The sequence below is a fragment of the Ochotona curzoniae genome, unplaced genomic scaffold (assembly GCF_017591425.1).
Source record: "Ochotona curzoniae isolate NIBS_2020 unplaced genomic scaffold, NIBS_Ocur_1.0 contig_2723, whole genome shotgun sequence".
Lineage (NCBI taxonomy): Eukaryota > Metazoa > Chordata > Mammalia > Lagomorpha > Ochotonidae > Ochotona > Ochotona curzoniae.
Genome location: NW_024465573.1, coordinates 6,092,451 through 6,107,142, shown reverse-complemented (window position 1 = coordinate 6,107,142; position 14,692 = coordinate 6,092,451). Strand labels below are relative to the sequence as shown.

At 40.3% G+C, this 14,692-nt stretch overlaps 1 protein-coding gene across 2 annotated transcripts in view; it reads left to right on the top strand.

The window, feature by feature from the left end:
• Positions 1–480: 480 nt before the first annotated feature.
• The window catches only part of SESN3 (sestrin 3), a 63,670-nt gene continuing 49,458 nt past the window's right edge, over positions 481–14,692 (top strand). The window contains exon 1 of one of the 2 annotated variants that reach the window (XM_040976820.1): positions 481–802. In XM_040976820.1, coding sequence (XP_040832754.1) covers positions 725–802 — 78 coding nt within the window. In that variant the 5' untranslated portion in view covers positions 481–724. Of the gene's footprint in view, positions 803–6,556; positions 6,617–14,692 lie in introns of those variants that run through there. The other variant, XM_040976821.1, reaches the window with a different exon arrangement.

Here is a 14,692-nt window from a genome sequence, read left to right as displayed (position 1 = left end):
CTGTCCTCTCCACTCCGGTGGGGGACCCAGAGAAGGGGGAGTGGCCTGCTGTGGGGGCGGTGACCACCGTCCAGTTCATCTGCATACGACACACCCCCTTGCTCCGATTGGCGGAGTAGCGTAGGCTGTAGTCCCGCCCACCCGGCTTCCTAACTCACCCGCCAGCTCCCCTAGGGTTCCGAGCCTCGGAGATAAACTTAACTTGCCCGGAGATTCAAGGCATCCTCGGCCCTCGCGATTGGTCGGCGCGGCTCCCAACCGGGCTCTAGAAGCTCATTGGCTGCGCGCTGGCGGCCCGGGGGGCGTGGCCGGAGCGGTCCGCCGGGCGGGAGGGGCGGGGCCTGCGTGTGGAGGTGGTGAAGGTGGTGGGGCGGCGGGGGCGGGGCTGACCGAGCGCTGCGGCGGCGGCGGCGGCGGCGGCGGCGGCTGCTCGTCCGAGCCTGGCGGGGGCGGGGGTCTGGAGGATGGGGGCGGGCGGAACAACGGGCCGGTGAGGGGCAGCCGCCGCCGTGTCCGCCGGCCTCCGGGCAGCCGCCGCAGGGGTCGCGGCTCGCTCGCTCGCGCCGTCGCCGGTTCCATTCCGACCTCCCGCCGGGAGCCGGCTGAGGCGACGGCGACGACGGGAAGACGCGCTCCGGGGCCCGCAGCGGCGCGGCCGACGGCGGTGACAGCGCAGCCGACCCGTCGCCCTCCGTCACCCCAGCCTCGGACGCCGGCCGCCACCATGAACCGGGGCGGCGGCAGCCCGTCGGCCGCCGCCAACTACCTGCTCTGTACCAACTGCCGGAAAGTGCTGCGGAAGGTACGGGCTGGGCCTGGGGTCCGCCCCGAGAGGGGCGCTCGCCGGCCGGCCCGGGCTCGCGCCGCTGGAGCCCCAGGGAGCGCGCCGCGGGGCGAGGCTGCGGGGGGCTGCCCGAGCCCGGTCCTGGCCTGCGGAGACCCAGAAGGGGGCGTGGGTTTCGGGCTGCTGCTGCTTTTCATCTCCGCTGGGACGGAAGCCAGTCCCGAGGGGGCTGCCTCCGTCCTCTCTTTTTCGCGGTCCGCTTTCCAACCCGCCTCCCCGCCTTGCTTCCCCTGTGCGCTCCCGGGACGCGCGGGGAGGAGGGAGGCACCCGTCGATTCTCCTCCCGGTGCGCCGTTTGGCTGTCCCTGGAGGTAGGTGTGAAATCAGAGCAGCCTGAGCTGGTGTACAGGAACCCGGCTCCCTCTTGGCACTGGCTAACTCTTGGGGGTGGTGTTTTGTTGCTTGCATTGCTTTTGCCCTTGCCCAGCATCCCCTTTAGATACTGGAGCGATTCCGTAGTTCACTGGTGAGAACAACTGAGGGTGAAGCATCTTGACTTAATGCCCATGGGAAATGCTTTTCAATCTCAACAGTTCGGTTCCTCGGCTGGGAGACTTGGGGAGGGGGGACTTGGGGTTGATTATTCCTCCTCCTTATCCATGCTATGCCCTTGTACCCCGTGCTCGACCAGGCACCTCAGTTTATTGCTTCCCAGCTTGACGGATGCAAAGTTTAGGATTGCTTAGCTTACTTGTCTTAATCTCTAGGGGGGATAAGGAGGGGGACTGCGCGGGGGCAGGAAAGGAGGGAGTGAAAAAAAAAATGCCTCTTTAGACCCAGAAGAGTTTTTAATCAGCTTCTAACAGCCGCCCGCCCCTGGGTCCTTCTGTCAGTTTCTTCTAATCCAGGCTCTTATTTTCACATTTCACTGAGAGAAAGCACCAGGTGAGGTGATTCTGTTTGTCCAGCTCCAATGAATTAAAATTGCTGAGCTGTGCAAACGCTGGGGGACGGAAAGATTGAGATGAATACTGTACCGGTTTTAGTTGATTTCTCGAGCAGGGTTCTCTTCAGGATTGTTCTTTATACATTAAAAAGGGAAAGAAAGAAAACAAGCTCGTAAGCAAGCAAGCTCAAATATTTGCGCTCTTTGTCAAAAAACTGTTTTTCTTCCTCTGTGGGTCAGGCCAAGTGCCAATCAAAGTTGTTTTTCAAGCCTCTTTTTCCCTGCAGTAAGGCCGCGGCTTTTTTTTCCCCTCCCTCTATTTTAATTTGAGAGCATGAGGAAAGCAGAAGGATTGCAGATTTGAAGTTAATCAAACAGCTAAAAATGCCTTAAATTGTGTTTATTGGATATGTTTCTCCTGAAACAGATTTTTATTAAATGTGCATGTTGAGTATGTGCAGTTATTTTTCTCTATAAACTCTGGGATCAAATTACAGTTGATACTTGCTCGGCTCATTGTAGGGCAGCTTGTGAGAAATGTAATGGATCAGAAGTGCAGATCAGCTTAGTTGCATGTTAACTCTTTCACTGCAGGGCCAGATGTCATCTGCAGTTATTTATTTATTTTGAAATTTTTATTTCCTGACTTCAATAGTGGCATATTAGGTCTCTGATATGGGGAAAAAAAACGTGTTTGAGACATGTTTGATTAAACTCAAGCCTGATTAAAAGAATAAAATGTTGTTTTTTTAATTGACTAACAATAAGGAGTATTATATTGACTTTGATAAGCATTTTCGATGGTTCTGGCAATTTGCTGGGCCAAGAGAGCCTCTGGAGGTGAGACTGGCCTGCAGCATCCGTTTCAGTGTTCTGTGGATGGTCCTATGGCTGTGGATTCCTTGACACTTTCTTAGCATTTGAAACATCTTTTCTCCTCTTCTTAGCTTTGAACAAACTATATTTGTTTACTCAAAAAGAAACATATGATGCTCTTGAAATATTTCTAGCCATCATTCAGAGATTTGGAAAATGAGTATTCACTTTCTCAGACTTTCTGATTGCTTTGCTACATCTCTGCCAATATTCCAATCTCAAGATATTTAATATTGATTCATGGAACAGGATTAGATAACTTTAGAAGGAAATAGGGTTGTTTGAGTCAGTTCTGACATGACTTAGCAACATTTGTAGTTTTTTAAGGGTACCAATCTTAAATGCTCTTAAAAGGTTTACTAATATGATTTTAACTTCCTCATCATTCTAACAGTAGCACGCAGGAGTTTATTTTTCATAAACCCATGTTTTCCTTTTTGCTAGAACTCCAAGTGAAAGTCACCTGCCTCAATTTACATTTTCTGTTTAATGAGAAGCTCATTAATAATCAAGTGAGTCACGCATAGCATTTTGAACTTCAGTTCAGTGTAGCTCAAGTGATGTGCATCCAATGTGAATTCCCGGTGCCCTGATGAGCTTTGTTCCTGCCCAGGAAGGGACACCTCTGCCTGTGCAGAAAGCTTGCCTTTCTGTGAGTACCTGCACTTATTGCAGTGTGTTGGATATTGCAGAGACCTGGGAAGGAACCTAGTTCACCCTCACATAGAATAATGTGGCTTAGCCCAGTATCTGAATATGAAATTATATATTGTATGAGAATCACATTTATTCTGAGTGACTTGCAATTTTAATTCGGTGTCTTCCAAAATAGACTGCTTAAAATACAGATTGTACTGTAGACCTGTGCAAAGAATGAAGGCGAACTCTGTGCAGAAACACATTAATACACTAGACTGTCTTCAAATCTATAGCTCCTTATTCTAATTATCTGCTTTGTGGTAAATTAGGTAGTTCTGTAAAGATTTTACTGAAAGGCAAAATGTTTATATTTGCTTTGTAAATTTCATGAATTTCGAAAAATTCCAGTGACAACTAGGTGAATGGGATCTATGAATTTCAAAAGTGGCATGGCAGACTTAAGGAAAGTAGCTAATTATAGGCCTTTCATGTTCTATAAATAAAAATGCATTGAACAATTGGTATTACTTAAGTGAATAGAACTCTATGCTCTGTTAGTGGCATTAGCATCTAGCAATCATTACTATGTGTAGGTAGTTCTAGTGATATCTCTTTGTGTGCTTGCACTTTTGTTACTTTGCTTACATAGTCACACATTTTAAGAACATTTTGATAGTTTTGTAAGTAAAAAAAAATGCCAAATTAAAATGGAAAACATCACATTGAACTACATGAGTCTCATTTTTACAGTCAGAGCTATCAGATGGTAGTAATTTTGCATACTACAACCAGTAGAATATATTTGCTTTGTGGGCTAGTAGCTACTTTTTACCTTTGTTCATCATGTTTCTTATATTGCATGCTTTTGATTGTCAGAGGTAATATTTACTTAATTGTGCTTGCATATGGCCTAAGCAGAGCTCCAGGAGTGTATATGACAGCAAAGCTTTAAGCAAAGACTTTCAGCTTGTTTCTGTAAAATCCCAAGATGCTTCAAGGTTTTTAGGTATGTTTTAAATTATTTGTTTTAAAAGTGTTATTAAGGGCCTTGGCATTGTGGCCCAGCAAGTTAAGCCATACCCTGTGACAGTGGCATCCTATATGAGTGCCAGGTGGAGTCCCAGCTTCCCGCCAATGCACCTGGGAAGGCAGTGGAAGAAGACGCAAGTGCTTGGGCCCCAGCGCCCATTGAGAGACACAGATGGAGTACCAGCCTCCTGGCTTCATCCCCGTCCACACTCAGCCGTTGGAGCTGTGAAGAGTTGAAACAGCAAATGGAAGATCACTCCTCTCTTTCTTTCTCTCTCCTCCTTTCTTTCTTCCCCTCTTTATCTCTCTAACACTACCTTTCAAATAAAAATATAATTTTTAAAGTTGTGATGTTAAAATACAAGTAATATAAAGATATGATATACATAATTTTAATGCATTGGAGATTGGAGCTTACCACCGTTATCTTTTATTACAAAATTATTCTTGTATAGGTCATAAATCACAATTTGTTTTGCTCTCTTTTTGTATTTTGCAGTTTTTTTGTTTCTATGTCATTGATGAGAGAGATTGTCAATGATTATGAAAAAACGGGACTTTCTTTTTTAAATTCTTTTCTGTACATACCTGCTAATGTTAAAATTTTGCTTATGGGAATGTAAACATTTGTTTGAAAGAATAACACAGGGAGAGAGAGAGAGAGAGGAAGAGAGAGAGAAAGAGAGAAAGAAATGGATCTTCTATCTCTGGCTGCTCTCCCAAATGCCTCAACAGCCATAGTTGGGCCAGATCAAAGCCAGGCCTAGCCCTCATGACTTGGCTTATCCGGCATGAACCCAATTACTTAGGGTGCTCTTCTCAGGTACATTAACCAGAAACCAGTTCATAAGCCTGGAGATGCATCTGTCCCAGGTGGTAGCTTAACCTACTTGCACCTCAACACGCTCTTGCTATCAAAAATGATTGCTATATAGTTGAAATCTTACTAAAATTGTTCTTTTATGCTCCATACTTTTGATTCAGTATAGGAGTTGCTTTGTAAAGGGAGTTTTGCTTCCTCCAACTTCTTACCGCTGAATAAACAGGAAAGGATAGTCCTGATACAGCAGTAGTTAAAGCTGTAAGATAAGCATATGGTTTGTCTGAATTTGGGTCTTTGGTAAGTCTTAGTTTTGGGCAAGTTTGTTAGCTTCATTTAAACATAGTTGTCTCTCTAAAATGTAATTCATTCCTGCTTTAAACATTGCTGCATAGCACAAGAGAGATAACTTGTATTAAGCGATAAACCATACAATGTCATCAATGAAAAAAATACTACATATTTTCCTTTTTCCTGGAATACCTTAGCTTTTTGTGTATTAAAGGAATATATTGCAATACATACTGAATGTTTTGGTTAATACTCATTTTCTTGCCATTTTTAATTATTGCCCATAAAAGAGATAAGAGTTAAAGATTCTTTTTTGTATATTTTTTATTTCTATAAATATTTCATTCCCATTGCTTTTGGATCAGTGAAAATCAGATTAAAGAAACTTGCAATCTTGAAATTTAAGCAGGTAGGCGAAGTACAGTATTTGATTTGAAAAGATTGAAAGTTAAGGATGACTACACATAATAAAGGTAGGAGTAAAATCTAGGGTAAGACAATTTTTAAATATTTTAGTTTAGGAAACCAGTTATGAGTCTTCTCTGTCTACGTCTTTATCTTTTACGTTTTCTCTTTTCAACCATGTAGGAGACCAACATGGAACTCTTGGTTCTGACCTCAACCTAGTTGAGCCTTGGCCATTGTGACGATTTGGGGAATGAACCAGAAGATAGAGACTCTCGGCTGTATTGTCTCTCCTTCTCCCTGTGATGGTCTGTCTTAAAAAGCAAACAAAATCAATAAAAGTTCTTAAAAGCTGTTCCCTTGACATAAAGAGTGATATTAATTGATGCGAATTTTTTATGTTGTGTAGTAAAGTGTGTCATCCCTTAGATCTCCCTAACCAATGTCATCCAAAAGATAAATGTATTTCCACTGAGGGCCTTTTTTTCTTTTTCATGTCCGGTGGTAACCAGATAATTGGAGCACAACCAAGATAAGTCTCTTTAAGAAGGTAGATTTACAGAGAGAAGGGAAATACAGAGAGAGAGAACTTCCACCAAGTGGTTTACTCTCTAAAGGCAATGGACAGAAGCTAATTCAAAGCCAGGAGCTAGGAGCTTCTGCTGTGTCTCCCATGTGGCTGCAGGGACCTGAGAACTTGAGCCGTTCTCTGTTGCTTTTCCAGGTCATAAGCAGGGAGCTGGATTGGAAATGGAGAAGCTGGGACTAGAACCACAAACAGAGGATTAGCCTGTTGAAGCACCATGCCGGCCCCCATGATGATAAGGTCATTCTTATTATTGACAATGAATACCATCAGTTCCCTTTGATCTTTCAGAATCACTTTACTATTTTTTGCAATGTATTTTTCAAAGTCACATATGGCTAAAAGATTGATTCAAAATTTAAGATACAAAAATAGATTTTCATAAAATATAGGAAGTTAAGTTCACAGATGTCTCAGATTCTAGCTAGCCTTTGATAAACTGTATTTGTTGAGTTTTGATTTATATCAAAAAATAATATTAATAATTGTCTCCTTTTCCATTCAAAAATCTGTCTTAAGCTACATTTTCCTCACATACTTCTGTCAAGATGTCACAACCGAAAGCATGCAAAAATATAGCTATTTCCCTTAAGCAGACATTAAAGAAACTTGTAAAAATATCAGTATCACTCTTCTCCCTCTCCTTTTTTTTCTACTTTGGAAAATAAAGTTATTTTCATTAATTTGTTATTTGTATTATTGTGCAATAGATTTTAAGTGAATTAAATGTTTAAACTTTCCTCACTTTTTAAATGACTTATTGTATTTTTATTTGGAAGGCAGATTTATAGTGAGTAGGAGAGAAGAGGAAAGAGATATTCCATCTGCTGGTTACTCCCCGAGTGGCTGCAATGGCCAGAGCCTGAGTTGATCTGAAGCCAGGAGCTAGCAGCTTCCTCAAGATCTCCCACATGTGTGCAGGGGCCCAAGGACTTGAGCTATTCTCTGCCGCTTTTCCAGAGGGAGCTGTATCAGAAGTAGGCTCAGCTACTATGCCATGGCACCAGTCTCTTCACAATTTGTTTTTCTAAGTAGGAACTTCTTAAATTCCTACTTAATATATATATATATATATTTGTTTTTATTGGAAAGTCAGATATATAGAGAGGAAGATCTTCAGTCCGCTGGCTCACTCCCCAGGTGGCCGCAACAGCTGGAGCTGAGCCAGTCCAAAGCCAATTTTTAATAATGCAGTATACATTGACACACATAATCAAAAGCTCTTTGGGATTCTCAGTAGTTCTTTAAGTGTATAAGTTAATTCCAAGGCCAAAATATTTAGGAATTTCTTTTTTTTTTTTTAAAGATTTATTTATTTATTGGAAAGTCAGATATACAGAGAGGAGGAGAGACAGAGAGGAAGATCTTCCATCCGATGATTCACTCCCCAAGTGACCGCAACAGCTGATACTATGCAGATCCGAAGCCAGGATCCAGGAACTTCTTCCAGGTCTCCCACACGGGTGCAAGGTCCCAAAGCTTTGGACTGTCCTCGACTGCTTTCCCAGGCCACAAGCAGGGAGCTGGATGGGAAGTGGAGCTGTCTGGATCAGAACTGGCGCCCATATGGGATCCCGGGGCGCGTTCAAGGCGAAGACTTTAGCTGCTAGGCCATGCTGCCGGATCCATATTTAGGAATTTCTAAGCCAGAGTTTGTACTATCCCTATGATATATGTAAGTTTGATACCATAGACAGTCACTTTGGTCCTGTGTTGGGATCCTTTGCAGAGGCACTCTCACACTTCTCAGTGACATCCTAGATGCTGCTCTGCTGCCACAGTGAGAAGAACCTTCTGTGTCTTTGTCAGCTACCTTGATCTTATAGAAACAAGGCGAGGGGAAAAAATCCCTTTTGCTTTGATGACCTATTTTCCTTAGTACTATGCTACAGCTTAAGAGCAGATCCAAAGGTTGTATCCATTTTTCTGTACTTGTGATTCTTGACTAAAAGAGAAACTGAATAGCAAGATTATCTTTTTTGAAAACAGAAGTGTGGGAGAAGCAGCAACAGAAGAAGACTGGGAAGAATCAAGAAAGACAAGCATCCACATAGGATGCTTATTCTAAGCACAGTTACAGCAGAGAGCAGCAAAACCTAGCTACAAACACAGCTGCAGCTAGGTGATGGGACAGCTCTGAACTGCGGAGTTCCTAAAACGCTGCAATCCTCAGAGGTCTAGGTGGATTTTCGTTTTGCAGGGTGAGGATGATGTGACATGCTGCACACAAAGACTATGGCAGACAAAACTTTGTGCAATTTAATCGGTCTTGAAGGCATGAAGATCAATTGACTTCTAGCTTGGGTGAGACCTAAAAATGGATAAACATCAATGTGATTACAGTGGGGATGAAGGGAAGTGGGATTCCCTGTATATATATGTCGTTAGATTTTCCTCACTACAATAAAATACCTGAGGTAGGGTACTCAAAAATAAGGGTGTTTTGTTTGTTTTTTAACTTGTAGTTTTGAGAGTTTAAGAGTATGGAGCTGGCATTGGCATATTTCTGGCGAGGGCCCTGCTCGGGTCCGACACATAATGGGAGCCTGTGTGGAGCAGGTTACTGCATCTTGGTGCCGGAAGCCAGAGAGACTGAATGAGGCCACACTGAGGCATTTACAATTGCTCAGTGGGAACTTCCTCAGACTTTACCTTAGGCAGAACCCTCAGTGACCTAAAGTCTTCCCTGTAGACCCTACCTGTTAAAGGTCCCTATTTCACATCACCGACAACCTGGGAACCAAGTCTCCAACCAGCAAACGTTCGGGAGATGCTCAAACCATATGCAAATCTCAGGTATTGCCAAGCAATAATGTTTGGTTATGCATCCCATAATATATATCCCTTAGTTACTATAAACTTATAAGTAGGTATAACTTGTTGAAATGTGTATCTGACAATCTAAAGCTGCAATTAGTATATCAGATTCCTATTTGTGTTTCAAAGTGTCCCTCAAAAATGTTGGTCAGAAAGCCTTTCCTAATCTCCAACTCCCTTCTGTGCTGTTCAGTTATGTTGGATTTATCGTACTTGACATTGAATAACAGTTATATGAAGGTAATTGCAAATTATTGGAGACTCAAAAGATGAGTTTAAGTGAAACAATGTGAAATCCATCCATAGTTTTTTATTATGCATTTCCATGAGATTTTTGAAGATGCTATGAATTTCACAATTTTGTTGCACAGAAATCCTAATATTTTAATTCAATTTACAGGAATTTTCAACATATCCTTATATATCTCTCTCCTATTGTATGGCTTCTTATCTTTGATCTGGCTGATAGAGATCTGATTTTTAGCAAAATGATATTTTTATTTAAATATGATTTATAATAACTATTAACAGTACACTGGATGCAGTGTAATATAGGTAATACACTAACTTGTTCCATTTTTCCGAAGTTTTTCTGGCCTGTGTGTTGTATGCAGTCCACCTTGGTTGTGTTTATCAGAAACTCTTAAAAGTACAACAACAATGACTGTTTTAGAAAGAAGGTACACTAGTGCTTAGGTGTTTGTTTTGGTTTAAAATATTTTGCTATGTTTAGACAGTTAGAATGTTTCTATTAGGTAACATGCCAGTTTTTGAGGGCAATTCTGATTAGCAGCATGACTGTCCACGAAGAAAAAAATCAGGATGTCAGTATTAGCTGCTATTCCCTCTCCAAAATGCTATGTGGCCTTTGCTTTAATAAGGAATATATGCTTCACCTCTTGAAATCTGCTTATTACTGCTTCAGTGTTGCTGTAGGGATACTGTCAATCATTCAAGATTCTCCACAAGGCCATCTCTGAAGATTTTCTTTTGACTTGAGAGTTCTGGCCATGCCTATCTCTTCTTCACCTCCTCCCACACCCTTCACTTTGGTTGTCTTCCAAGCCAGGTGGAGTGCCCTTGACCAGCACTTTCGGTGACTGTGAAGCAGAATTGATAGACATAGAATTATATTTACCCCCTAAGTGGCTGCTACTTTTTAGATTCACCCAGAGGGAGTGATTTGGATATGGTCTAGGATGTTGGTTATCCTTGAAGGGATAGAATATGAATGTTACTGAATACTTTAGTTCTATCTAAAACTCAATGGTGCATTGAAATACTTTACATTGTATGTTTAATGTTCTGATAAGATACAGCAGCATTTTATTTTATGTGCCCTTCAGAATGTATTGAAATGATTATGTGAGACCAAATACTACATATTACCAGCTTAAGCATCTTAAACAAAAAAATATTAAATTTTATGGATGAATTAAATAGGACACAGAACATCAGTAACTTGCTAATATGTTGCTAATTTTTTTTTAATATTTATTTTTATTGGAAAGTCAGATATACAGTGAGAAGGAGAGACATAGAGGAGGATCTTCCATCTGCTGGTTCACTCCCTAAGTGACAGCAACAGCCGGAAATAAACCGATCTGAAACCAGGAGCCAGGAGTTTCTTTTGGTTCTCCCATGTGGGTGCAGGGTCCCAAGGCTTTGGGCTGTCCTTGACTGCTTTCCCAGGCCACAGGCAGGGTGCTGGATGGAAAGTGGGGCAGCCGGGACCCAAACCTGTGCCCATATGGATGCTGGTGCATGCAAGGTGGAGGACTTTAGTCACTAGGCTACCATGCTGGGCCTGCTAATACATTATAGTAACCAATAATTGGCAGGTTCTAGATTTTAATCAATTTTGAACTGCAACTTTGGGTCTTTCTATAGATATAAACACATATTTTTCTCCTTGCAAAAGTCTTGCCAGTGGAACCTGGCAAATTAGTGGAACCTGATAGAATCTGGTAGTTAAAGAGATCAATAGAAATGGTTACTAATTCAAGTGTATTTATGTTTTCACTAGAAGCACAAAATGCAGTGTAAGATTGAATCAATTGAGAAACAAGTTTGATTTTGACCAATTTTACCCTGTACTTTAATCCTTTTCTCCATAAATCCGCAGCTGCATGTTCAGTCTTTCCTAATCTCAGGATATCTTTTTACTAAGTTTCCCCACACGCTTTGTCCTATTTCTGCTACCAACAAAGCCTAGTGAAATGACATTGACTCATTGAATACTGCTATGATGTCTTTAACAAAAGACAGTGCCTAGACACATTTTGACTTTTTTGTGTCTCTTGAATAAATAAATGTCCCTACTTTTTGGTAATCTTGTTATAACAAAATGTTTTTATGAAAATAAGAAATCATATGAATGCTTATTTCTGCCATTCACAAATATCTCTTGCCATTGTTTTGACTTTTTGTGTGCTATGACAAAAATGTTAGTTAGTGAGGCATAAAAACCATAGGAATGCTACCCTTCCCCTAACCTTTCTATATCTATGTACAATGCTACATCTGCATGAGTGTCCAGTGTTACAGGGTTTGTGCTCAGAGGGAGCTTTCTGGGGAGATACAGGTCAGCTGCCTATAAATTAGGCCCTGTTAGCTTACCGTAGAAATACAGTAGAATATGTGTTTAAGTTTCAGAGTATATTATTATTATTACAGGTATATAAAAGAGCGGCTTTTATTGATTAGTGTTGAAACCTACCCATGATGCATAACATTATTTCCAGAGGGAAAATATATCCCAAGAATCTAAGTGACTGGTTCATTGGACACTGTCTTTTCTAACTTGATTTGCTCAACATTAAAAAAAAAACACTTGAAATTATTTTATCAAAACTTTTTTGTGTATTACTTGAAATTAGTGAATTCTCAGTTGCTACATATAAAATCTGTTTGTGTTGTAGTTGTATTGTTTTAATGGCCTATGACTATATGGTTATTATCTGGTTAATTTTTATATTTTGTGGCTATTGGAAGTAATTAGGTTCTAGGTTCTAATATTCTTTAGGTAAAATATATCTTATGGATACCCTAAATTAATGTGAACTATAGATATTCTTTTGATTACAAGAGTTCAGTTTAGTATTTGGTGTCCCTAAAAATGAGGGAAAACATGTTCAGATAAATAGAAATGTAAAAGCAATTCTTTTTTGTGGCAAAATTATACAGATTCTTATTTTAGTATTAGTAGAATATGATGTTCAATACTATTACATTTTACTGACCTTCCCCATGTCAAACAAGAAATGTCAGAAATTATTATTTCAAGTAACTTAGTACTATATGAATACCATACCTTCCATTCATTCATTTATTATTCAACAAAATTAAGTACTCCGTTCTGTTAGGTATATACAAAAAAATAGAATGAGAATATCAGGACTTTTAATCTAAGCAATGTAAGTGCATACTTCTTTTTTTAAGATTTATTTATTTTTATTAAAGTCAGATATACAGAGAGAAGGAGAGATAAAGAAGCTCTTCTGTCCGTTGAATCTGTCCGTTGATTCACTCCCCAAGTGGCTGCAACGACCGTAGCTGAGCCATCCCGAAGCCAGGAGCCAGGAGCTCTTTTTCCAAGTCTCCCACATAGGTGCAGGGTCCCAAAGCTTTTGGGCCATCCTTGACTGCTTTCCCAGGCCACAAGCAGGGAGCTGGATGGGAAGTGGAACTGCCAGGATTAAAGCTGGCACCCATGTGGTATCCCAGTGCATGCAAGGCAAGGACCTTTGCCACTAGGCTGCCACACTGGGCCCAAGTGCATATTTTGAATCTCAGAGATATCATCAAAATTTTGATCCTTAATTGACAGCTAGTAGAGCAGAGTTTGACAAGCTTGCTGCAGTGGAATAGATAACAATTATATTTGTCTTACAGACTGTATATGATGGACCTAATAGTTTGCCAATAAATAATGATAAAAATGTTAAACCAATTATCTTGTTCTGTTAAAACTCCGATTCCCCATCTACATTCTTCTATCATCATTAATGTAATGGGACTCAAGAAATGGGTCAAGTAATACATGAAGCATGCACATACTCCAGTGTTGATGAGGGTAGTGTCTGGTGGAAGGGTAAATGTGACTGTTGTGAAGAGAAGGAAAAACTCTTTTGATCAGTGCAAGTGGTGAAGGAATTTAAAAATAGAATTTAAAAATAGAAAGTCAAGTGCACAGTGTTTTTATGGGAATAATTTCTTAATGTACATTGGTTATGTATTCAGTGTATGTAATATGGCACTGCTGTTCTGGGTTGTATGTTTGCATAGGCACCAGTAAATGGTGTGTTCCATGGTTGAACTCCAATGCTAACCCTGGCCAGTGACCCAGTCAATGCAATGTGGAAGTTCCAAGCTCCAGACAATCAAAATTTCCATTAGAGTGAGGATTGATGGTCATTGCATTTTAATAACGTATCAAATTGGTTTTCATAGGGAATCTTTTGCCCAGTTCTCCTTGTGATTATGTATTGTGTATTGTTATGATTATGTATGGGTGAATTTAATGCACATAATCTATATGTTGCTATGGATGATCTTTGTTGTTACCTTTATATTGTGAAAGAGTCACTAATCTACTGTATCTGGTTTTTATTTTTATTTTTTGTTTTTTTTCTCTTCTTTGTTTTTAATTTTTTTCTTTGATTATCTAATGTATCTGGTTTTAAGAAATAAATTCCCATGAAGTGTAATGAGCCACTAATGGAAAATATCCTATTTTTAGTTTATTTTAATAGTGAGTACACACCATCTTTGATGTTTTTACGTTGTTTGTTTTACTAATTATTGTATCTTAAAATATGCTTGTCACAATAGAAAGTGGAAAGAATTGATAACAAGTACCTTGATGATCACTTCATTCCATTTCAGATGTTTGTATGAACAACTGAGAAAGTAATGAGGCTGCTACCATCAGTGTGTATTACTGGGTATTTGATTCTTTTAAGAGTGCTATTACATTTGAAATAATTATGGTAGTGTACATTTAGGAATTTCATAACTCATTCTTTTATCAGTCATAAAAATTACTCTGATGGCATAAAAATGAAAGAATTTGTCTTTTAAAACTCTTATCATTCCAATCACCCTTTTATCTTTCCATTAACAAGCATGTATTCAATAAATCGTAGGAGGAGAGGACATTGTTGCTTAAAAAGATACTTCCTTCTGCTCTACCTCACAGTCATTTCAATGCATTTGTATTTCTGGGTAGCTTTTTGAAAGAAGCTGTAGAGCACTTGAAAACTAAATGTGTACAGTGCTGTTTATTAAGATTAATCAATTAACAGAGAATTTTAAAAGGAAGATGTAAGTTATTGGAAAAGCTAGATTGAACTCACAGAAATTAGACACATACATGATGCATACCTGTTTTACTGTTACTTTTTTTTTTTAAGATTTTATGTTTTTATTGGAAAGGCAGATTTACAGAGAGAAGGAGATACAGAAAGATCTTCCGTCCCCTAATTCACTCCCTGAGAG